Genomic DNA, 25,501 nt, shown 5'->3' on the forward strand with positions numbered 1-25,501 from the left:
TTTTTTTCAGTTTAATGCTGATGAATATGCAGTGCCCTCCCCAACCCAGGAGAAATGCCAACACCTATGCCTAACAAGATCCATTTCAGAAAATGAAATATTTCCACAATATAATTCGATGTAAATCAGAGACTTTTTTTTTCTTATCTTATTCTTTTATTCAGGAAAAAAAATTGAGCAATACCTTTTAAAAATCGTCATATTCGTTGGGATATACTCATTAAATCATTTTTCCTTTAATAGCTTCTTAAATTTCTGGAGCAATTTTCAATGAGAGTAATCCATAAGGCATAACTTCCAGGTTTCTTACAAATATACAAGTAACTTAAGAGGAACAGAAAGTCGCAAAAAAGGAGTAATAAAGTGCAGTTCAAATCATGGACTTATTATTAATGTCTCAGGCTATATATTTTATTTCATTCAATTAAAATCCCCCGACTATTACACTGATTACAGAAATTACAAAAAGTACATGGAATACTACTCTAGACTTCAAAATCATTTTGTGCACACAAATTCCCTTGGTTTGCCTCAAGTGTATTGACCTTGAGTGGCAAAGAACAGGCCATACAAGATCAAATTTGTACTCTCTAACCCATATTTCTCCAAAATGTCTAAAAGGCAAAGGGCTTGTATTCATTTTACATAAGCCTGACACATAAACAAGCCCATTTTTGATTGGTGGACCATTTTGGAATACAAGATGCATAGACCAAAGGCACTTGGAAGTTTCCTGAAGGAGACTGGACCTGTTCAGTGCTAAAGCCTTAAGCTTTGTATATTATTCTTCTATCGCAAGGTGTTGCCATCTTAAGACTCAAATCTGTGACTTTCAAGACCAAGTATTGCAAATCGGATAGTGAATCTTCTGTTTATGAAAAAAAATCAAACGAGTGGAAATGAAGAAACATGAATAGCCATTTACTTCTCAAGTCTTCCACCCCTTTCCTCTTGTCCACTTGCAGGTGGGTATAATTTTGGCCAAACATTTCAACTCTTGAAAAAGGTAAGTCATGGCCATCAACACAGCCAAATACCACAAATACTGATTTACACAAGTCATCTGAAAGAGTATTTGTAACACATATCTTACCACAACCTCATACTTTCCAACAATATGGGACGTGCCCATGGAGTGGTACATACTACAACAGGGCCATATATGCACTGCTACCAAGTTCAAATTTAACACACAGTGTACCTTCACAGACTTCTCAGACTTTGTATGTGCTTTAAAAACAAAACAGAGCATTGACATGTTTGAATGTCAGTTGAGTTGATCGAGTCAAGGTTTGCTTGAAGTTTGAAACCATTAGCTTGTAGGCCTACCTGTGTATATAGATGGCCAGATCATGGTTACATCCAAAGTGGATTTAGAAAAATAAAAATAAGAGCATATCTTGCTTAAATACAGACATTCAAGGAAAAGGGACCTTCAAGTTTAAGAGTTGCTGTTGAACCTCCCCCTTCCCATTTCATTTGATTTCTCTTTGGCAAGCAGCGACCCTATCAATATACATGTAAATATCCATTAGTCTGTTTTCCAAATTAGTAGTCTCATTTATTTTGGCAAAAGCTTTGTTCAAGTCATGAAGGAGACAATAGGCAAGGACAGTTGTGTGCAGAAAAAAAAGAGATTTTTTCCAGACGCACCTGAAGTAAAGATCCTGTCAGAAATACAATTTTAAGCTTGAGTTAGTTACATTTACTGGCTATGAGTACAGTTGACGTCTTCATTCCACATACTGAGATATGGAATGTGTTTCAAAACATAAAATTCACATTTGCATTACACTTTTATTTGTTGTTTGCATCGTACAATTTTTGTTTTACATCTGCATTTTGTACACATTCTGCGTCAATTCATCTGCAGTAATAAAAATTGCACGATGATCTATGGGTGACATCACTGTTCAAATATGAAGTAAAATAAAAGCCTTCAGAAAACTACAAATAAAGAAAAGGTCTTGACTATTCAGTGATAACTTAAAAAGTTACAGATGTTTGGAATTGAAATAAAACTGTAAGTAGAAATCACACCCCAAATTTATTTTAACCTGTATACAGACTTCCTTGAATGAATCACAAAGGATCAGTCTGTATTCTGACTACATTTAGAAAGGGAAGGTACTTATGACTTTGGGTCACTGCAATTTGTATTAATACTGTAAACTTCCTATCCCTTCACATCACTCCTGCAATGGGCAAGGTTACACCTGCTGATTGCACTGCTGGAGTGCAGGACAGCACCTCGGATAATCCCCAGCAAAACAAAAGCAATAAGCAACCAACGTAAAAAACCATACCATAAACAATACCATTTCCCCTGTGTAATTCCAATAATAACAATTCCAGCTTTATTCATTGATGGTAGCAATACAATATCCAGGATGTTTTTCAAAGGGCTGCCAGTAACCACTTGAGAAATGTGACGATCTACAACTTCAAATTACAACTGCAAATATATGAGGATAGTGTTCAGTTTTAGAAGTGGAAGGAAAAACTCCACATGACCATTGTAGAGAGAAACCCACAAAGTTAAGTAAAGACTGAAAAATCCCCATGATAACCTGGGCTGGATTCACAGAAGTGGAAGGTGACAAAAGTGTCACTATGCCAACCTGACGCCCCATTCTACCAGTCCACTTTTCATTGCTGAGCCAAGCAACACTGACACCGAAATAACCCTTCAAGACCATATACTTGTAGTTATGTACAGCATAAATCTGATATACTTTGGTTGAAAGAGCTACATTTTCCCAGTGGACATACTGGTCTGGGCAGTTAGTGGGGAGGCTGAGGCTGGGGCAGCAGCGCTTCTGCATTAATGGGGATGCCTCCAGCGGCAGCATCAGTACCTCCTGCATCCTCTTCTGTGGCTTCTCCTGCAGCTCTTTCTGGATCTTGTAGATGTTCTCAGCCAAGAGGTGATAGTACTCCTCCTGTGACAAGACCAGGCAGTAAAAAACAAATGAGTGAATTAAAAAGTGAGCAAGGGTGAATGCTTTTCCAGGTGAATTTTCTTCAATGGACACTGGTCTTCCTAAGGGGCCACTCTAAATTTTCAGTGTTTTTAAATTTTGATTTTTTTTAATACTGGGTGGGTCAAGGAAATAAATGAAAAAACGAAATTTGCTTTTTTATAATCCAGAAAAAATTATTTTCCTGACTTGCCTGAAATACGTGTAGCGTACACGCCACACATATATAGCTCAGCCACACCAGCATTCCAAAAATGCAATCTTTTTCACCTTCGTTTCCATATACAGACAGGTTGACCTTTCCATTACATTATTATGCAAGTGTAAAACATCAAGGAAGGAGGTGGTTTTTAATGTTAGACTTGGAAGCCGGGCACTTGCAGCGGTGATCAACCACAAATGTAGCAGGTACCAGACGTATTATAAAAACCTACTGGTATACACAGTGAATGTTGAACACCAGTTGCTAATAACAGTGAAATGTTCATCACCTTGAATCTAAGACTAACCAGACAGCAGCAAACTGCATCCAAATCTGTTGGCTAGAGCTAGGTCTACGTCTCCGTTTCAATAGAAATACATATGCATGTGCGTGGAGACGCAGTAATTGACTGTAGGCGTAGCGGTACCTCGGGAGATCCATTTTTGAGCGGATTGGACATGGCATGCTGTTGCGTGCACGATCGATCAAGATCATTTATTGCAATTCCAGCCATCATCTTGTCACACTGTGTTGCATTGTAGATTTTTACTTGAATATGAATTTATGTCAAATGCATGTATAATGTACACGTACTGGATGCAAATTCAATTTTTTATAACAAAATTGGGGGTGGGTGGGTGGGTGGGTGGATCAAAAAAATATGAAAAAAAAATCGAAATTTAAAAAACATTGAAAATTTTGAGTGGCCCCTAGTCTGTACACAAATCATCAGTGGAAAGACTTTGATGAGAGACTTGGTAAACACCTGCACTTTTCTAAGTGTAGGAAGTGTCCTTGTACATTATACAGAGTTAGTTGTTAGGCTAAGTTAAACTTTCCATTAAGTCAAATATTAGGTTCTATACCAATTTCCAACAAACAGCAGCAATCAACTACTTCTGTTTGTTAATCGGAGTGGTTTTTCCCTCCGAGTTTCAGCAGAGGGATTTGTCTCCTAGTTAAAGACGTTTGGTCCTAATTGGTGATTTATTCCCTTGATAACAGCAAGATCAGAAATCATGAGAAAAGGAACACTGCAAGTCAGAGTAATTTGGCCTTGTTGATGGACATATGCACAGCTACTTTACAGTGTACATGTATACCTGTATTAATTTACAAAAACAGACTAGCAATGAAGTCAGAGCGTGTTTATGCTCCTTGAGGAACTATGAGTGATCAGAAGAGGGTTCTTTCTTCTGAGGCCACAAGCCATATATGTAAAATAGACCAAGAAACTTTGAAACTGTTTTAATTCAACCATACAACTCAGCAATTCAACAAGCAATTCAATAACTACAGTAACACTTCTATTTTCCATTGAGTGTTTTAGAATTGAACTTCAATGTTCTGCTCATCGGGCTCCAGTACAAACTCTGAAGTGCTGGCGCCTGGCCAGGCATTAGTCTCTGGAATTCACATGTGCACAATGTCTTGGTGTATGATTCACGCTGATGCAAAATTCATGTACTGACCTACACGTCTGACTATATTTCAACCCAGTGGGATAAAGAGCCAGCAAGAGGTGTGTTACAATGGAGATACATGTTTTATGCAATTTTGTAACTAAATGATTTCATTACTTCCCCTTTTATTTTACTGATTTCTACCTCTGAATGCTTGATTTTGAAAACAAATATTCAAGTATTTGATGACTGATCAGACATTGAATATCCAGCACAGCTCCGGTTGTTTGATTATCCAGAAAAAGGTATGAATTCCTAAGACAACAAAAGACTGTACATCACTTACCCTACTGCTGGCTTGCTCATACATGTCCTTTTCCATTCTTTGGGCGTATAGGCTACTACTTTTCCCATTCCCTTGTCCTTCATGGCTTTGGGGTCAGGTGATGGAAATACTGCTTGAACTCTGGAAGGGAGAGAAATCATTATTCTTGAATACCCACATCCTATAATTTTCAGCAATCGTTTGCATAAAATGCTTAATTAATGTGTGCTTTGGCAATTTTCTATTCCAAAAAGTTAAAGAAAACATACTGAAATCAAATAGGTGCACTTTTTCCATGTTAAATGCAGTGCCAATTAAGGTGGCAAAATCAAGGTTTTTACTTACAGTTTAAAGACAATGTGATAGCGCAAATCCTGGGTGACAAACTGCTGCCAGGGCTGTGTGTTGCCTGGGATGGGCATGGTAATACCCATGCCAGCGTTGCTGGTCAGGGGAACAACAAATTCGAAAGCTGGCATATCATCAGATGTATCTACAAGATCAATGCATGTGTTGAAAGAAAGTATTAAGAAGGCAGGGTATGACCAAAGATTGTATAGCACCACACAGCGGCGCAAGATGGAGAACTTCACCGTGAATACGCGTAAAACGTTATCATGTGGGCGGCATTTGGGTGTAAATACAATTTGCTTATGCAACAGGCACAGGCAACGTGACAGGCACGTACACCTGGTATGCCTGCATCCATGCATTAACATTCACACTCACATGGCACCTATGGTGATAGCATCTCTTGGCCAAGTTCGAATTCTCCATCTTGCGAGCTACAAATCTTTGGGCATGACCATAAAAAGCATTTGGTGCACTGCTGCAAGTTGATGAGAAAACAGCTTGTTAAATAGTATGCACACAAAACTTCAAAACCATCAGTGCTGGACGAAAAACCTATTTAGCATTTAATGTATTAATATTATGTACGTATTATGTCTTAATGTATTAAGAGATAATTAAGGTCGAGAATTTTTTTCTTTTTATTGAAAGAAAAACTGACATTAGTCAGGGGCTTGAAAATGACGGTTTTTGAGGTACAGCAAATGGAAAGGCAAGCAGTATGTGTGGATCCGTTTTTCTAGCTGGTGCTTTTTTCAACAGTATCATGTATCACACAAGGGAATTAACTCCTTTCATGTAGTATTTTGTAACATTCAACAGACTCTCTCTGTCTTCATGATCACTGTTTGACTTCTACATAACTATAAATACACCAAGTCACTCCTCTATTAACCCTTCCTATTGAGCTTTTTTTGTAATCATTCCACTCAAATGCAAGGCGATTCAACTGAGACACGCTGAAAAAGGTGCCTTTGGAAGACTGCATTTCAAAAATGCATTGAAATATACATAGCTGTATACATGTACTTGACATTTGTCCTTCATCGACACAAATTTATAACACCATACACCAGGGCTGAGATTGGAGGATAATGAACATCCACAAAATAAACATGAAAAGTTTTAAAGCCCCAACATGGCATAGGTGTATGGTAATATAAAGATTTTAGAGATTCACAAAGCCGTGCTATAAAAATCCTGAAAACAGGATATTTCTGATGAACAAAATAGTGAAATCAGGATAATTCTGACCAAAACAAATCCTCAAATCAGGATAATTCTGATAAAAAAATCGTGAAAACAGGATAATTCTGATGGAAAATCCTGACATCGGGATAATTCTGATGAAAAATCCTGAAATCTGGATAATTCCGATGAAAAAATCCTAAAATCATAACAAATCCCAAGAAATCTCACCCCTGGTATGCTAAGCGTTTACAGACTCAATGTAACCGTCCTCTGTTTTTCACTAAAGTCCTTGGAGGACTTTAGTGAACCTCCTGGTCTTGGTACCCCTGGTATACGGGTCTTATTCTGGGTAATTCCCCATGGTCTTGGTCTCGATAGGCCCCTTGTTTGGGTCTGCCTGGTACCGTGTATCTCCTAGCCTCCGCGGTCTGGGTACCCCATAGTCTTGGTCCCTCCTGGTCTCAGTCTTGGTACCCCCTCGTTTTGGTCTGGGTACCCCCTATAGTCTTGGTCTGGGTATCCCCTGGTCTTAGTCTTGATATCCCCTGACCTCGGTCTTGGTCTGGATACCCCCCGTTCTCGGTCTAGATATGGTCTTAATATCTTGATATGATCTCAGTTACAGTTTGGTCTTGACCATCTGGTCTAAACTACTTCACTGCTTCATAATGTGGCGGGCATCCCCGGGCCTACCCTGAGTTGATGGGATCAAACCAAGCACTATTAGTGGCAGAGTCGATCTTCCCAACCAAAGGCTTTTCCCCACACGAGAGACCACACAGAGCGACCTCAAGGCAAAGGGTGCGGGACCGTTTTGGAGGAAATATACCGCCGATTGTGACCGAGTGTTAATTAGTCTCTGTTGAATTACACAATCAACCTGTAAAGAAAGTAATCCTTGACGAAAGAACTGTCAGTACAGGACGTTCAATTTATTCAACAATAATCAACACAAATCAACAAATGAAATGTACAGTGAAGTGATTGGGAGATTGGTTTGGTTGCCTGTGTATTTTCGTAATTGGATTGAGCACTAATTTAGCGTAGGGCCCCAGCAGCAATACGCCAATGCATCAACTATGCACCATGCGCATCAGCCATTCACTGTGCATCAACCACACACAGCGCAGCTACAAAGTCACACTGCGTCAGCAATGCACCACTGCATATAAGCAACGCACCTCTGTGTAAACAATGCACACCGCTGTGTAAACCATGCACACTACATGCACTGCATCAACAATGCACACCGCGTCAGCAACGTACAACTTGTACAACTTCGTACGAGCTTCACCTAACGTGTATGCGAGCCAGCGTCAGCAACGTACAGCTCTCACAGCTTTGTACTTGCAACGCACCAGCACCACGCAACGCTTCGCACAGCGCTGACAATGCCTTAGCTCCGTGCCAACTCACCAACTTCACTCTGCGAAGTCCAAGACGCAACCAACTATAACGCGATCGCAGCGCTCACTGCGGTAGCACGACCATGTGCGCACAGCGCGCTACGCTATGCCTAGCCAGCACACGTTACCAAGTCACTAGCCAATCAGGTACGTGCACTGCAACTCATTAATAAAATTAGACTAGCTTTAGTCCTATACACTTTCCGTCACAATAATAACAAGTCATACATGTACTTCAGTGCTGCATATCGGTAGTTAAGTCCATCACAAGTCATTCAGTCTTTTGCCAAGTCACAAGCCACCTTATGAACTGTGAAAAAAGCATTCCTTTGTCTTTGTGTGGAGGCAGTGTTGTTAAAAAACCAGGTGTGTGAAGGTTGAAGTGCGCCACCATGCGCCGGAGGTTGGTTATGCCAACTTGCTGCCTCCTTGTGCGTAGTCGTGTGTATCCGACCTGAAATCTGCAGTTAAATTTCCTCCTTTTTCTCCCATTATTTAAATCAGTTGTGCTGGTGTACATAGACCGGAAGGTTTTTAAAGCTTCCTCAAGTTCGTGATTGTTCAGAAATTCTCGCATAAAATGTAGATTTGCAACTTTCTAAGATGGCGGCGTTCCTTGATAATCATATGGAGTTATAGTTGAGTTCAAGAACTGATTTCCTTTACAATTTAGATTTTTGGAGCTTTAGTCATGTTAGAATTCAGAGGGGGAAACATTGGAATGCTGTTAATGCAATGAGGTGAAATATGTACAAATTTTCAAAGTCAAGGGCAGAGCAACGAAAAGACTCAATACCTCTCTAATTAAATGCGGAATGCTGCAAATAGCAATGAGGAGAAATATGTAAAAAAATTCAAAGTTAAGGGTAGAGCAACGAAAAGTTAGTCTGCACCCTCAGGGGCAGACAACTTATGAAAAGTTACAGCGCTATCACAGAGGTAAAACTCTGATATCAAAATTCAGCCGCGTGGTCGGAAGTGCATAAATTACCAGAATTGGGGCTGCAGAGCGCGCTTTCGTTTTAGCTCGAATGCAAACTGTTTCAGTTATGGTCTAGCTTTGCTTGAGTCAGTCAGTGGAGACATCCCAGGCTTTACAAGCTACAGGATATACGTACATTTCCAGCAGTTACTAGTTGCTTCACTTGTTAAGCAAAAAGTCCGTTTGCAATCTACGGATTATAATAATGGGCAAGCAAGGCAGACCAAGAAAAATTGACGGTCCATCCAGTCACCAAGCGGGTTAGACGATCACCGGGCCAACAGTCAAAAATATCGCCGAGGATCTCGCAGCATGACTTGGGGGAGAGGGTGAACAGACGTACACTCGTTACCAGCACGAAATTGGTGGGAACGAGTAAGAGTGCAGTGGGCCCACCCTCGGCTACAGTGCCATCGAGCCAGTCAGTCGATGTCGGAGAAGGTGAGGACAGGGATCGTGAATGCTGGTGCAGTAGGCCCTCCTTCAATGGACCCCAGTACCTTCCGGCCAGTCAGCCGACAATGGACGAAGTGTCGGGACAGGGTTCTTAAATGCCGGAGCCGTCGCCTCAGCGTCAAGGAGACCACTACTATCACTAAGCGGCAGGGACAGTGCCGGAGCAGTGATAATGAATGCACCACCCTTCGCCACCCAGTGGGCACAACACCATTGTATCAATGTGATACAACGTCATGTACCAACGCTGGATCTACGTTGAAAAGACGTCGGATTTGAAAGCTGGAATTCCTCTGGAATACAGACGTTGATCCAACGTGGAACGTTGGATCAACGTCAGTATTCCAGAGGAATGAATCGCGGTTGCAATCCATCCATCCTAATTTTCTAATCCTCTGTTGTAGATTGTCTGTAAAATTCAGAAGAAAACTATAGATCATATGCATGGTCTTTGCCTGTCTATAATTAAAAGTAAAAGCAGTAATGAATCTGTCATGATAAATAAGTTGGGCAAATGGAACAATTCGAAAGTTTGGAAACAAGACTAATCTTGACCAGAATCAAAGTTTACATTGTAAACTAAACAAACTTAAAAACTACATGATTGAATTAAACTGTACTGAAACTACTCACAATACATGAAAGAAAACAATTATTATAGAAATGAAGACTCACCAATGACTTGAGCTGACAAAGCCCCAGTCAGTCAGTCAGTCAGTCAGTCAGTCAGTCAGTCAGTCAGTCAGTTACTCAGTCAGTCAGTCACTCAGTCAGTCAGTGGAACTAAAGAAAAGGAAACGTTTCCCCCTAAAATATCTGAAAAAGGAAGTGCAAGTTTTTATCCAACATCGTCTCTTTTTCGTGGAATTCTGGCTTCGTCTCGGCTATACCGGTCCTGTTAGCACACGGAGAATGCTGCATATAATCGAGCATGAATGATCTAAGAATTATCTAAATCTTGCAATCTTGGTGTCATCTGAAAGGGCACATGTTTCTATATCTCTTCCTATAAGTTTCATGTAAATATTTGCAGTAGTTAAGGAAATATCTGCAAAAGGAAGTGCGAGTTCTTGTGTGACTGCTTTATATTTTAACGCAGATGACACCAAAATTGCAGGATTTGGATAATTCTAAGATCTTTCATGCTTGACTATATGAAGCATTCTCTTTACGAGTACAGTACCTGGTATACCGCAAAGGCAGAATTACGGAAAAATATAAAGCAATAACACAATAACTAGCACTTCCTTTCCAGATATTTCCCTTTTCTATCGAAAATATGGATATAAAAACTGATATGAATAGACAGAGGAAAGTGTGCCCTTTCAGGTGTCACCAAGATTGCAAGATTTAGATAATTTTAGACCATTTATGCTGGAATAATCATTCTCTGTGCGAGTGCAGAAGACGGTATACTGCAAAGTCAGACTTACGCAAAAATATTGAGCAGTCAGACAACAACTCGCACACCCTTTTGCAGATATTTTCCTAACTACGGCAAATATGGATATGAAACTTATAGGAATGGAAATAGGAACATGTGCCCTCTCAGGTGACACCACGATTCGAAACTTCAGATAATTCTTAGACCTTTTATGCTCGAATATATGAAGCCTTCTTTGAGCGGGATAAGGAACGGTATAGCGCAAACGAGGCCAGAATTCCGCAAAAATAGGAGGCAGTTGGAAAGGTACTCGCACTTCCTTTGGCAGCTATTTCCCTTACTACTGCAAATATGGATATGAAACTGGTATGAATAGAGGAACAAGTGCCCTTTCAGATGACTTCAAGATTACAAGATTCAGATTATTTTTACTCCTTTTATGCTCAAATATAGGACGCATTCTCTGTGCAGGTTAAGGACCAGTATAGCGCAGACGAAGCCACATTGACTAAAAAATACGACACAGTTTGACAAATACTGGCATTTCCTTTTACAGATATTTTCCTAACTACTTCAAATATGGATATGAAACTTATACGAATTGATAGAGGAACATGTAGCCTTGCAGATGAAACCAAGATTGCAAGATTTAGATATTCTTAGGGTTAGGGTTGGCGTTAGTACGGGTGCCCCCATTTGGTGACCCTGAATAACTTTTTACTCCCGTGACCTTTGACCTTGAGCCTTTTAAGAAAGGTAGTACAACTCTTCATCTACCTTGAATTTAGGTTTACTGGTCACAGGTCAAAGGGGCAGGGGGTATGGCCTTTTCCCCAATGGCACTACTTTTTTGGTGACCACTTGAAAAATCACTAAAAATGACTCGGCATCCAGGTTCAGATATATTTTGCATCAAGGTCAAGAGCTATCTTTTGGGACAACAAAATTCCTGTTTTCCTTTTTTTTTTAAACTGACCGGAAATGACATCATAACTTTGGTATGGTAGAAGATACAAGGTTGAGGTCTGAAAGAAAGTTGTTTGCCTCGAAGTTGCCTTTCGAATTTTGCCGGTTCCAACCCTGTGAGATGTTCCCTTGAGGCTGGGTATAGAGCAGCGCCATAGTTTATGTGTATTAATGCCTGGGGCCTTAACGCCATTTTTTCAAAGTATAAAGTTTGTACACAACCAAAGGAAAGACTTAAATCGGCTATAACTGTTGAACCGACGCCCCAATTGGAACCAGATTTATACAAATGGAGTGGTGTCTGCTTGTGATCATGTACATAGAAGTATGACGGGTCGGATTTATTTGTTTAGCTGTTATAAAGGGTTTCTTTGTGCTCAGTTTTCGGACATGTACAGAACATACGGGCGTGTAGAAAAGGCATGGGGATTTGCCTCAAAAGACAAAGAACCATACGGGAAAATAACAAAATGACCAAGAGGCTGTAGTACATGTAAAAATAATGTTCTGTATTACCTTCTACGGTAAGCTCTACTTCATAATTTGGGGTTAAAGGGGTTGAGGTAATCCCGACTGTGTGCTCCACTTTTCTTACCAACGGAAAAGACCTGTCAATCATATTCTGCCTTGTCTGGATGATAAGATCCAAAGACATACAAAACCTCAACGAGGGCAAATCAGAAGTGGTAATAATTATCATCCTGTGCGAAGGGCTAAATTTGACCCACATTTCGTCCAATACGTCGCCCAAGGGCCTAGCTCTATAAGGTTCCACATGTACAAACAGGCCCCGGGAAGGGTTAGGGGTTAAGGGTTTTGGGTTAGGGGTTGGGGTTACGGGTTAGGGGTTAGGGTTGGTGTTAGGGGTTAGGGTTAGGGGTTAGGGCTAGAAGTTAGGGGTTAGGGGTTACGGTTAAGGGTTTTGGGTTAGGGGTTACGGGTTAGGGGTTAGGGTTGGTGTTAGGGGTTAGGGTTAGGGGTTAGGGCTAGAAGTTAGGGGTTAGGGGTTGGGGTTAGGGTTAGGGTTAGGGGTTAAGGTTAGGAGTTAGGGTTTTGGGCTTGGGGTTAGGGTTAGCGGTTAGGGGTTAGGGTATAATAGTGTTAGGGGTTAGGGTTTTGGACTTGGGGTTAGGATTAGGGGTAAGGGTTAGGATAAGGGGTTGGGGTAAGGCTTAGGGGTTAGGGATTAGGGTTAGGTTTAGGGAATATGGTTAGGAGTTAGGGTTTTGGGCTTGGAGTTAGGGGTTAGTGTTAGGGGTTAGGGTTTGAACTTGGGGTTGGAATTAGGGGTTATTGGTTAGGGGTTAGGGTTAGTGTGAGGGGTTAGGGTAAGGGGTTATGGTTAGGGTTAAGGGGTTATTGGTTAGGGGTAGGGGTTACGGGTTGGGGTTAGGGTTAGGTGTTAGGGTTTGGGGTTAGGGTTAGGGTTTTGGGTTAGGGTTTAGGGTAAGGGGTTTGGGTTTTGGACTTGGGGCAGGGTTAGGGGTAGGGGTTATTGGTTAGGGTTAAGGGTTAGGGTTATTGGTTAGGGTTAGGGGTTGGGGTTAGGGTTAGGGGTAAGGGTTAGGAGTTATTGGTTAGGGGTTAGGGTTAGGGTTTTTCGCTCAGGGTTAGGGTTTTGGGTTTAGGGTTTGGGTTAGGGCTAGGGTTAGTCAGTGGAACTATACAAAAGGCAACTTTTCCCCAAAACTCACTCCTTGCAAGCATTGATGTTGTCTTCTTGCACACCAATATTCACCAGGCGCAAGCCATTGAATCGGTATGCAAAGCCTACAACACAACAAACTTCGGCTACGCCATAACCAACCCCCCATCCAACTACATCTGCATTCTCCTAGAACTTGTTCTAGGCTGCAACTATTTTCAGTTTGGAGGTAAATTCTTCAGAAAGAAAATCGGACGTGCAATGGGATCAGTAGCAAGCCCGGAAATTTGCGACATAGTTTTATACAAATTTGAGCCAGAAAATAGGAGGCAGTTGGAAAAGAACTCGCACTTCCTTCGGCAGATATTTCCCTAACTACTGCAAATATGGATATAAAACGTATATTAATAGATAGGGGAACATGTGGCCTTTCAGGTGATACCTAGAGTTACATAATTTTCAGACCGTTAAAGGACCAAAAAGTCTCCGATTTCTTGACAGGGGCTGGCTCCAAAAATGGAGCTGCGACCCAGTTTTTATTCATTTTTTGTTTATTTATTTTTATTTTTTCCCATTGGAAAATTTCACCACCAACACTGAAATAGACTGGCCCCCTCACTATTTACAGTTTAAAAGCGTTTATTTACATCCATAAAGGCCAAAAGAGTCTCCGGTTTCTGCGGAGCGTGCGCGTCGCCGTAGACCTGCGCGTCTATCTGCAATGCAAAAAAGTTTTTATTCGGTATATAAGATGTCTGAAAGCTGCCAAACCTGCTTGGCTGACTGGAATCGTGCTTTTGCGTAATTTTAATGCATTTAAGATAAGGTGCGGTTGAGCAAAGGAGTCCCTCTAGCCCCATACATTCAGTTGGGCACTCTTTTTCGGACGACGTCATTTATGTATGTTACATTTACATGTGGGCACCAGACAAACAAGGTGGTCTTATGTCCTATGTGCACCCACAAGCTAAAAATGCTTCTCAACAGTAAATAGTGAGTGGCCATTCTATTTCAGCGTTAGTAGCGGTGGTACGTAACTATGTACGTGTGCATATATATAAACAAGCGTACTTCATTTCTAGAAAAAAAGTTGGTCCCCCACCCAAAAAACGGTCGAGTCGCAGCACCACTTTTGAAGCCAGTCCCTAACCCGAAACCAGAGACTTCCATTTCCATCGCTGCAATATTGCCTTGTACGATCTGTTCACCTTATATTGTAACCGAGTATTAAACTACGTGTACGTGTATTTAGAAATTTAAATCAGGACTGACGTCCATTCGGCCAAAAGGCTTAATTGTTTTCATACTTTCAACAGGGTTTCCAATAGTCACACCCTCGGTTGTGCAACTTTATCTCTGACGTCTACCTCTGGAAAGCATATAGGGGCAATCACTGTGGATGTTTGTCCATGAGAAAGAATTGTGTAATACCTGTAAGTGCATAAACCACTGCAAAAGAGCCACTGTCCCGGCATACCAAACCTTGTTTGTATTATGGTAAATTTGGATGTTTATATCCAACTTGGAAAATGCAGGGTAATGCGGATGATAACGTTTGCTGTGAATTTTGCTTCTACTCCACGTTACAAATAATCCTCCTGCAATGTTGGATATTAATTTAATAGCTGGGTAGATCATGTTGAGCATTTTATCGTCAATAGTTGAGTTTGCCTGATTTTTGGAACGTTGCTATCGGATCGCATTGGTTTTGTACTTTGAAAGGGCATTTCACAATCTTCGTTTTTGAAACAAAAGAAATTAAGATTGAATGAGAAGAATTTTTGGACTTGAGGTATTCAAAAGCACTCAAAAAAAGAGAACAATTTATAAAAAAAAAACCACAAATATGCTGTTGTCGTGTGAGAATCTGCTTGATATACCGTACTACTATAGGGTGGGAAAACTTTTCCTCTGAGATTCGAGTCACGGATATTGTTTCTTTCCTTTTACTACGCAAGACAACGGAACCGGCTTTTCTCCATTCTTTTATGCCATTCACCATGCGTAAAGGTGGGTTTCGGTATAGGTACTTTTTTGGGGTAGCCTACGATGCGTTCATGTGTTTCACTTTCACGGACACAAAAATCGACTCCACTGCAACACACGTGGACGTTGTGTTGGCGCAAGTGTTGGGCGCATATGGAAAGGCGGCTTAATGCTGTTGAATCTGTTACTTGAGGCAGCTGCAAATTTTTTCGTATTGACGGCAAGTTTCACACACGGAGTAAAAGCCTGGATCACAAACAGCGGAGGGTAGTCGTGTATGGACTAGCCTTAAGTGTTCTTTTACCAGCTTTTATTTTTATTTGTGTTAGCGTGAAAAATGAAGCTCTTGAAGAGCAAAGGTAGCGAGGCATCGTTCGTGCAGTTGGGTAAATATTAGGAAAATTAAGTTCGCGTGGTGCAAAATGTAATTAGTAATACTGTTGAGTTCAGTTATTTTAAAAGAGGTAGAAATTGATAATGCGCGCACGGAAAACGCAAGCTGAAGTTGGGCTGAGGTTTGTACGAAAACATTCAAGTGCCAACGCGCGCTACGAAGCACGTTTGGCACTTGAATAGAGCTTCATTATTACTTCGTTTTGCTAATTTTGGTTAGTAGTTCATATTGCAATTAAAAATTTAAATGAAATATACAGATGCTTACAAACTGTTCACACTTCGAAACCTCGATTCATTTTTATGGGGGTAGGGGGTAATCTGGGAAAATACCATGTTACAGCCCGAACATTCTAACTTTAACTGTCCGTGTAGTTTGGAGAATTTTTTAAGAAAGCAGTGTAGTTAGACCAGGCGTAATTATGAGGTTGTTGTAGAAGAAAAATGAGCTAAAGGGAAGGTTGCATCATATGGTGCACTTCTTAAGGGAGCTGTAACATACCTGCATTTCCTGGAACCATATGGAAACCGTCGACATTAAGCTTGTTCTGTTTATTCTCCTCTGACTCTATTTTAAACTCCTTATAACGAACCGTGGCATGTTGTCTATCGAACGCCCTCAGAGTAACGATTAGCTCGCATCTGCCAGTACGGGTCAGATCAGCTTCCCGTTGCCCAGCCAGAACTCCCCAGTCAGATCGCCGAAACCCTCGGCGTACTCCTGCCAAGAGCGGTCGAAGCTAACGGAGCCGTTGATGCGTCGTTGAAACACCTGCGAGAAGAGGAGTTGCACGACAGTGCTGAAGAGTTGTGACAAAGTCATGAATACTTTTTTGGTGCGTTGAGATGCGAATGCTGATCATCAAATTGTCACAGAAGGTTCAGTTTGATAGGCTGCAAAGGGCTTAAAAGTTTACCCTCGTTGTTTATCGAATTCGTTGTCAGAAACCGATCGATACTCTTAAGCATTTCTCCTACAGGGAGACAAATGGAAATTTCAGGAATGAATGGATTACAGCCTTGCAAAACTTTTCCCTTTACTTTTGCCTTCTGCCACTAAGTTTTGCAATTAAATGAATGGGGTCTGTTCTTTCGGAAATTCTAACTCAGTGAGGGAAGACGCGTATTTGTGTTCTTGCCCTTCGTAAACAAAGAGTAAAACAGCCAGCAAGCTTCAAAATATAGAATTTTGAAATATTGTTCACCGTTAACAAGGTTGCAGGTGCTCCTCCTGCGTTTTGGGAAACACACTGCAGTATTTCATCATTTATTCAAAAACGCTTGGATGAAAACCGTTCATCTGACTCAAAGTGAAGTTTATTGGATGGTGTCGAGGTGAAACCAAATAATCATGGCTAGATGCATCCACATTTGAATTAGGTGGAGGGGTGGCATGTCTTGACTCAGAATCAACCGATTCCCTCCTACAGTGGTCACGCTTTTTTTTACTTTATTGTCATTTTGACACTAATTACACAGATATATATATTTTTTTTTTGGGGGGGGAGATTTTAAAAAACTCTGTCATAGAAGACAACTGAATTTACCCGCAACAACGAAAAAAAACAAACAAATAAAACAAAGCGTTGTTAAGGCATACTTTGAAGCTCGTTCCCTTCTAAAACTTGTTTATAGTAAATCTTTCTTTGATGGAAATTTGGCCCCTTGATTATTTTCTGCCCGAAAAATGACAGAATATTATGTAACTATTTCAGTAAGGGAAAAATGCAAAATGTTATGAAATGTTCCCAAAATATTTCTTGAGCAAGTGAATCACCCTTTCTGATGCGAGGAAACTGGCTCTTATATAAAGATTGCAAGAGTTTGCCTCAGACGACGGAGATAATGAAGGGTTATAAAAGCAATGCATTTCCCAAGAGCATTCCCAAAAGACTACGTGCGTGCCGGAGCTTCATCGTGCGCAACATGGGGAGGTTCATGTGAGTGCTCTCAGTAAGTTTTGTCCCCTCAACAAAATTTCAGCTCGAAGGACACGCCCCTGAATTCTCAAGTGTCCCTCTGCAGACCTCACCTCGCGGATTTGAAGTCAAAATTCTCTCCGGTTTGTTCGTAGTGCAATGGAAATGCTCACGCAGTCCGTCTGCAGAGATCTTTTGCAGGTCGCCAATGCCGACATAGACCGTTCCTCGCCGTCTTGGTGGAGCGTACGTATTGTGACCACCCAGTCTGACCTCGGCGCAGGTACACGGATCGCCCGGCGGAATGACGAATTTGACCCTGCCTCTGTCACCAGGGTCTGGCTCCGTACCGAGAACACAGACTTTTGCAGAAACCAAGGTTGATGCTACGTTTAAAAAAAGGGAACAAACAGGTGTAACCCACCCAAACATACATTTTATAGAAAATTTGTGATAACTGTATTATTTTTAGTGCTTATGGAGAAGAGGAAGAAAACGTCATTGGACTTGTGCCATTAAAACCTAAAAGAAACGAGTGGGAAGGGGGTGGGGAAATCCGCCCCAGCTTGGATTCCCCTTGGTTGGGAGTCCGGTCTGTTTGTATTTTTAATTAAAGATGCATAATTTACGACAGTCCTGTGTGCTTTGCCGTTTATGCCGGGCTCTAAATTAACTTGAACTAAATTCGGACTTCAAACATCAGCAAACGGCTAGAAAATAGAGAACTTTTTCACACAGCAGCATGCATACATTAAATTTCCTAGAGCAACTTGCAGCACAATTAAAACCATAGCTTCTCTAGGGAACGATATAAGTGCAGCTATAATGTAGGTTCATGTCGCGATACATTAACAACAAACAACAGACAACAATGACAGCAACGTCAATAATGCCAACAACAAGAAGCACCTCCTTGAGCATGGATAGAACGTTACTGATTCATGGCTACGTTTAAAAAACTTCTCGATAATGCTTATCTGTTGGAATGAGCAATCTACTTCGTCAATTAGTCGGTATATAAACACGCTAAGTTTTTCTGATTGAAAAGCTAAGCTAGTGATTTTTTCAACAAGCCCCAGGACTTCAATGGGTGTACAGTATTTATAAATATACGAATTATAAGTAAAAAATGGCAAAACACTCTGTAACGAAAGAAAATAAGTAAGGAAAGCAAAAATTTCATCCGATGAAAATGAACTGAAATCCCACCACATTCAATAGCAGAAATCAGAATATTATATGCACTATTCAACATAATATGTTACTCATTCATAAAAAATGGCAACAAAGCATCCTTTCACTTTTCTTCCTTCACGACGTGTATTAAACTTGCAAAAGAAATGACATTTCCAAAAGCTCACAACTTGAAAAGGCAGTGACTTTCAATTTTGTACACATCCTTTGTCACCCTTTTACAGTATAAAACCTTAGCCATACCAATGTGTTTGTTTGTGCCATTGTTGGGTTTTTTTCTGTCAAAACAGTAAATTGAGTGTTTTGTTATATTTTATGATACGTGTGAAATGATCGGCTGTCATTTATAATTCATTAACGTCGGAAATGCACACAAAGGAACAAAGCCATTAAATATCGTCTTTCTTTATTCCTTTCTTTTTTTTTTTACATTGTCAGCAATCGATCATGATTTCATAACTAACTTAGCTGCTTCATGACATCAAAGCCATGAGCCAAAAAAAAAAAAAAAGAAAATACGTTGTTCGCGCAACGAACCTAATGAGAAATTGCATTTCACAAAATTTACTTCAACTGGCTGAATCCATGGAGAGTCATGGGGGTATGCCCTTCTCCCTGTTTGTTTGAAATGCAAAGCCAGAAGGTAATTATTTTCATTCTTCCTATAATGAACGTGTAAATCTCAATCCTCAAAAAAAAAAACTCATGTAAGGAAAGGCCTTAACAATTACGTAAGGAATTCCAATTTTTGTAGGCTCCCCGTAAAAGATCCCCCGAAAATATGGTCCAAAATTTGCTCTTCAGTCGGTCACTGTTTAAATAAGAACATTTTTGTAAATTAACTGCAAGAGTTGTTTACAATGCTTCAATTTTGTAAAATGAAAGGTTTAATTTGATATTATAGGTGTGGACTTGCATGGTACGTGTCTAAAGGAGAAAACACTTCAAATGAGTTGATACCAATGTTCCCTCTGTTATCCTTGTTGGGTACAGACCATTATCATGGGGCAAATATCTTGCTTTTTTGCGATTAAGACAATATAACCAAACTGAGACTACAAGAAGAATAGTCTGTTTCCTTTAGTCAATATGTGATGTTGTATTACTATTCTAACGTGTCCATGGGGAAGAAGATAAACACGGCTCGTCTTGGTAAAAGACTAAATAAAAAACTTTTAACACGATGATTTAAGAGAGGTCTGACGTCGTGAACGAAAAAGAAAGATCGAGTGCCCAAACGCACCACTGGGATGCAATTCGTGATAGCCAAAATTAATATTACGCTGTTCAATACATATACATGTTGTGAATTTTTTCAAATGTCATCAAGTATAAGTTCAGGTGTCAGTGATGATTTGGTCAAAGTTATAAAGTTATCATTATCAAGTGACCTTGAAAATCGCTTCTCAGTGAATGCAACGCTGACAATTGCAATCGTGTTTGAACATGGATCAAGAAAGTTAATCAATTCTTATTATTCTTAGCAAGAATTTGTTCCTTTCCTTAAGCTTTCCTTCAGTAACCACGTCCACTTTATAAAGAAGGCACAGTTATGTAGAGATCTCTTTGGATTGATCATCTAGAAAAGCAAAGTTGTTTTCAGTCAAAGATAAATTACTTAAAAGTCGAATTAAATACGTCACAGAAGCAAACATAATAAACTTTCGACTACAATAGATGAGTATTTTAGTAATAGAAAATGTATGCCTTGTTTTTGCAATACTAAGCTTTGTTCAGGGAAATTAATAGTTTGTTGTCTATAATTATGTTCGCGTATCGGTGTTTCCCTCGCCTTTTGTCTCTGCGGCATGGTTTCGATTCCCGTTTGGCGCGTGTATATTTCGGGCAAATTGTACAAGAAAAAGCAAGATAATTAATCCATTTTGTTTTGTGCGTGTACAGTCACGAATGTTTTGCAGGAGCGCATCGTAGACGATACACCATGTCATTTCTGCCCATAACTGTGCAAAATGGAGGTGTTTTGTTAATGTGAAGGGCCCATTTTAGTATAGAAACAACTTACAGTGTCCATTATGCCGTTTTCATGCATAGCAACTGGGGAAATGTTTAATGATTAGTACTATCTGGTTTTTAGAAACTTTTAAGAAATGACAGGTACATCTTGGCAGTATTCTCTCTTGATTTAAAAAATGGGCATACCTGACTATGTAATAATTACTTTTTGCCGTGACATTTTTGTAATTCCGCATTCCCATATTAAACTTATGGCAAACGAAGTACGGATTAACTAAAATGACAACATTAAGTTTCAGTCAGATCAAATTTAAATCTAACGTGCGTTACCGTGGGGGAAAACTATTGGGCTTAGCACCTTTTGGGGCGACAATGGGGTAATACCAAATGTTTTACTGCGTTTACATCCATTGGATTCTCGGTGTTATTTTCTGTTGTTGAGATTCCAGCAACTAAGGCTTGTTTGTTTCTTATGAGTTTATTGTCATCATTTTCCTGCTTGGGTTTTTCGGGCATACCTGTCTGGCCAGTGACAGATCAACCATTCACAAAAAAAAGCGGCGGTTGCAACGCATTTGTTGGGGTGACCCAAGAGGATATGGGATGTATCTTTTGTGAGAATTTCTCTTTGAAAATATTAAATTATTCTGTAGTTGAAAGCAAACGAAATTTGTTGTTATAACAAATGAAAATGTATTTCCATCAATGAAATAGGCAAGCGAGTGCCGCCCGACTGTGCCACTCCTGGATCTGTCACTGTTGAATCATCAATAATAAACATTCACTGTACACCTCACAGCTTTTATTCTGAGATCACTGAGAAGAAATGGACCCAGCCCGGTTGGGATCGGTTTCGTTGTCGAAATTTTAGGATATCAAGATTATGAAGGAAAATAAATCAGCATCAATCCTTTAGCTCACTGTATTCAAATCAAGAAAATTGCGTTGTGGGTTCTGCACCCAGGAAAATGAAAAAAAAAATGTGGTGAGGGGAAAAAAACCCCAAAAGTTATGCGGTGTTGACCAAGCATTCAGGCGCACGGACTCCTGAAATTCGCTACGAATCGCAGTTACCGGCTTCCATATAGGACTCTTCTGGGTCTCGGGGTTCCCGGCCCACCACACTTCCTCCCTGTCCATCCATTTAACCCCAAAAAGGGTTCGAGCGACCATGCAAGGGAGGAACGGGACAGGCCCCTAAGCCCTGGCCGCCGAGTCGGCCATACGTCTCGAACCTGTACTAAGGCGCTCACCTGGACTTCGCGGACAGTCCCAGCAGAAGAGCTTACCCGGTAGGCTAAGGTACTGTTGGTATTTGACGGGGTGAATTACAGTCTCTTATAGCTACTGACTGACAGCAAGCGTTGGGAAAATAAAAACCCACCACTGGGATTCGAACCCACCGTCTATAACGATCTGATAACCTCGAGCTTAACCGCTCGGCCATTTCAGAGATAGTGCTTTTGGTGTTCATATCCGAGATAACATAATCATTAACCTTACTGCACAGAATGTTGCTGTGTAAAGACTGAATGGTTAATTAAACGTTACAATAGTGCACCACGTACCAAAAATACACATTCACACACACAATGGTCATCAACATTAAATGTTATCCCTGACAGCTTCTCTTTACTACTTTTAAATAAACGCGCATCAGTATGGGCAAGACCCCGGACAGCGTCAGTACACCTGTCTACACATCCAAACTCTTCTGTAGTTTGATGTGAATAACAAGCCATTTCTGCCAGGGGGCATTTTCTCTCGTTTCCTATACAAGCATAAAATGACAGCCGAATCAGGAACCCAATAGTTCTGCTAAATAACAATGTGTTTTGTGGTAGATCTGATGCGTGGTTTAGCCCTATAGCTCTTCAGACACATTGTCCAGTAAAGAGAACCTCTTTACAGCAAATACCTTCTCTGTAAAGATGTGGTTAGACAAGAATTTATCCCGTCATATTATAATTCATTTTCACTACTGTAGACCTAGAGTTGTCCTATTTTAAGTTGTTTGAAACGTTGATGTGAATACATCAGTGTGTTCTTTGTATTTAATACTTGCATTTTCTCATCACTCACTTTTTTACCGTTCAGTGTTACATTGAAGCTTTCTTCCCGGGATAGCGTTACAGTTGCGCCATAAATATGGATATGCTCGTTAGCATGAAAACGCAAAAAGGCAATGAATGATTGCAGCTATCCTTTCAATAAAAACTTGCAAATTCAGATTGTCAGGATGTAAATCGGATGAAGATGGAATTTGTGTTGTCAGTGAATATTCACACTTTTTATTTTATCAAATGATTACGTCATCCTTTATGCCATTTCATATATGTCAGTCTGAGTACAAGCCAGTGTTCGAGCATAAAGCATGTAGCTCTATGGTTCGAGCAAAGGTTTTGATTCTCAAGGTCAAGACTCTGGCCCACAAACCTTCAGACCAAGGCCAAGGCTTAAACCTCAAGGTCAAGGCCCTGCCTGCAGTGTAAAGCTAAAAGCTGTCACATTATAACGAATTATGACTTAAGAATCGTCGAATTGGCAGATATTTCCAATGCCATCCTATTCGTTATTTTACTACAGTAATATAAAATCTGTAATGACATAAGTACAACGGGCTTGCATAACGTGTGTTCAAGATAAGAAGAGGGCGTGGAAAGTGAAATAATTCTAATCAGCATAACATCAGTTCCCGAGAACAGTATTATCAGAGTCTTGATCCCCATTCCACACCATAGATCAGAATGATGGTGTTCTACAATCCTGGCCAAAATTATTGGGACACATATCAGTTGACATACACGTGCAGTTACCCTCCCCAGGTCCCCCAATCCCCACTCAATGTTGTCATCTCGAGCTGGACCGCAGGTCGCGCATCGACACCTAACATTGAGAGGGGGCCAGGGCCCAACGGGATTTAGCCAGGATTGTAGGTTTCACCCAGGATATTCATCTGGGGTTTTCCTTCCACCACTAAAACTGTAATTCCATCTGTCAGTCTATTTTGTACAGGTTCCTTCAGGTTTGCGACCTACAGCGTCTACAGTGCTTTTGCGGAATCCTATACCAGAAATAGTAAAGCATGGTCGCCCCTATTCCTTCTACCCAGATTTTATTCAGAATGAAACAAATAAAACCAGATTATGAGCTCCATCGTCACCATGAGTTTATAATTCTGTGCACATAAACAGGCATGGCGAACACACCTTGCGACAGTGAGGAGTAGTCTCAAATCCAAGAAAAAGTTAGCAGCACGTGATAGTACGCTTGGACTAGATTACGTCAACCTGTTCGATTTTCAAAAAATGAACATGTGTGATCAAAGGCGTACCGGTACGTACCAGCAGCGATGATAATTACTCCCATTGCAGATACCATCTTGGTGGGCTCCACAGACATCACGTCAGCTAAGCCTCTAAAAGATTTAAGCACCAAACGATTCAATTAAAAAAATACAAAGTTGATAAAAATTGAAGCAATTTCAGACTCTCAAAAAAACCGGTTACTTTTCAGGAGGAAATCTGGGCCAACCTCCTCAGAATAACGACGTTTCTCTTCAGGCTTTCTGCTCCCAAATCTTCCCCAAGTCCATGGACCTGTCGTCACCGCTTTTTGTGGAAGGGGACCCCTTTTGATTTCAAAGATTCTCATTTCCGACCAACCGCTGTTGTGGTTCCAAATCAAATACAATAACCTTCTTTTTTTAAGGCCACTGACCTTGTCTGCATCTTTGGACCATGAACATTAAAAAAGAGAAATCCTCCTTCCGGTTTTGTTGGGAAAAGGTGGACAATAGTATCCCATGTTACCAGCTGGCATTGGCATAATTACCTGTTCAGTGGCACACACTGCGTAAAACAGGGCACCAGTGATTCCATAGAGCAAGGAACAGAGTGATTCACATCAAACTTCTGGTTGACCTGTTCTCAAGTTATTCATGTCCCTGGAGCTGTGCTTTCTTTGCTTTTACTTTATTTCTTTTACTTTACTTTATTTTCGAGCAAGAAGGTTCAAATTCGTAAACAATCATCAATGGGCAAACATGTTACATGTACAGAATATACAAATCGGTGAATGAAAGCAACTCGGATTTACTCGTCCAATGTGTTTGCATAGGGCCGGTATCCACGTTTAAAGCAATTTATTATGCCGATTAGGTACTACTGTAAAAACCATCCGACCAAGGTGGATCAAATTCCTTTTGAAAGAAACGGAGTTTATGTGCTCATCCTGAATGCCAGGGAATGAATCGGCTAGTAGTAGACCAGTGTCGATGATCATTTCACCTCAGGAAGTTATTTAGTTGGTTTTGTTTTGCAACTTAATTTGAATTTCTGTCCCTAATAGATGGCTATGCAGGATGTAGATTTGGTATGGTTTAGTGTAATTTACACCAAAGGACTGAATTTTTACCTGAACATAACAGTCTAAAACTTAATGCAAAAAAATTAATTCTTAGACCTTTTATGCTCGAATATATGAAGCCTTCTTTGAGCGGGATGAGGACCGGTATAGGGCAGACGTAGCCATAATTTAGCAAAAACAAGAGGCGGTTGGAAACGAACTCGCACTTCCTTTGGCAGCTATTTCCCTAACTACTGCAAATATGGATATGGAACTTAAATTAATGGATAGAGGAATATGTTGCCTTTCAGATGACACCAAGATTGCTAGCTCTAGATATTTGTAAGACCTTTTATGCTCAAATATATGAAGCATTCTCTGCGAGAAATAAGGACC

The 25,501-nt window shown here is 40.5% G+C and overlaps 2 protein-coding genes across 5 annotated transcripts; both read right to left on the reverse strand.

Moving 5' to 3' along the window:
- Positions 1–242: 242 nt before the first annotated feature.
- LOC147795501 (histone acetyltransferase p300-like) lies at positions 243–8,991 on the reverse strand. Of its 4 annotated transcripts, none has more exons than XM_087131773.1 (4): positions 7,870–8,991; positions 5,257–5,355; positions 4,933–5,052; positions 243–2,942 (listed from the first exon to the last, which is right to left on the reverse strand). In XM_087131773.1, exons 2-4 carry the CDS (start codon positions 5,343–5,345, stop codon positions 2,852–2,854), a joined length of 300 nt encoding a protein of 99 aa, XP_086987899.1. In that variant the 5' UTR covers positions 5,346–5,355; positions 7,870–8,991; the 3' UTR covers positions 243–2,851. The 4 variants fall into 4 exon arrangements, with proteins under 4 accessions (XP_086987899.1, XP_086987897.1, XP_086987898.1 ...); XM_087131771.1 differs by having other exon boundaries at positions 244–2,942; positions 5,257–5,404; positions 7,870–8,988; XM_087131772.1 differs by lacking the exon at positions 7,870–8,991 and adding an exon at positions 7,147–7,859 and having other exon boundaries at positions 244–2,942; positions 5,257–5,404.
- A 4,421-nt stretch (positions 8,992–13,412) lies between these two features.
- LOC147795502 (uncharacterized) lies at positions 13,413–24,172 on the reverse strand. The gene is made up of 3 exons (XM_087131774.1): positions 24,103–24,172; positions 17,704–17,976; positions 13,413–16,443 (listed from the first exon to the last, which is right to left on the reverse strand). The coding sequence occupies exons 1-3, from the start codon at positions 24,158–24,160 to the stop codon at positions 16,412–16,414; spliced, it is 363 nt and encodes a 120-aa protein (XP_086987900.1). The 5' UTR covers positions 24,161–24,172; the 3' UTR covers positions 13,413–16,411.
- Positions 24,173–25,501: the final 1,329 nt, after the last annotated feature.

Source organism: Acanthaster planci, unplaced genomic scaffold (genome assembly GCF_054643075.1).
Source record: "Acanthaster planci isolate LZ-2023a unplaced genomic scaffold, COTS_SCS Contig13, whole genome shotgun sequence".
In the NCBI taxonomy this organism is placed as follows: Eukaryota; Metazoa; Echinodermata; class Asteroidea; order Valvatida; family Acanthasteridae; genus Acanthaster; species Acanthaster planci.

What these genes read in the sequence shown, in the direction of transcription:
- LOC147795502 (XM_087131774.1), bottom strand. Translation starts at nt 24,160, where the DNA reads ATGTCTGTGGAGCCCACCAAGATGGTATCTGCAATGGGAGTAATTATC. An exon ending in AGTAATTATCATCGCTGCTG is followed by an intron (nt 17,977 to 24,102) that starts GTACGTACCGGT and finishes TTTTAAACGTAG; the next exon opens with CATCAACCTTGGTTTCTGCA. An exon ending in TTTGACTTCAAATCCGCGAG is followed by an intron (nt 16,444 to 17,703) that starts GTGAGGTCTGCA and finishes CTCTTCTCGCAG; the next exon opens with GTGTTTCAACGACGCATCAA.
- LOC147795501 (XM_087131771.1), bottom strand. Translation starts at nt 5,390, where the DNA reads ATGCCAGCTTTCGAATTTGTTGTTCCCCTGACCAGCAACGCTGGCATG. An exon ending in TATCACATTGTCTTTAAACT is followed by an intron (nt 5,053 to 5,256) that starts GTAAGTAAAAAC and finishes TCTCCCTTCCAG; the next exon opens with AGTTCAAGCAGTATTTCCAT. An exon ending in ATGAGCAAGCCAGCAGTAGG is followed by an intron (nt 2,943 to 4,932) that starts GTAAGTGATGTA and finishes GTCTTGTCACAG; the next exon opens with GAGGAGTACTATCACCTCTT.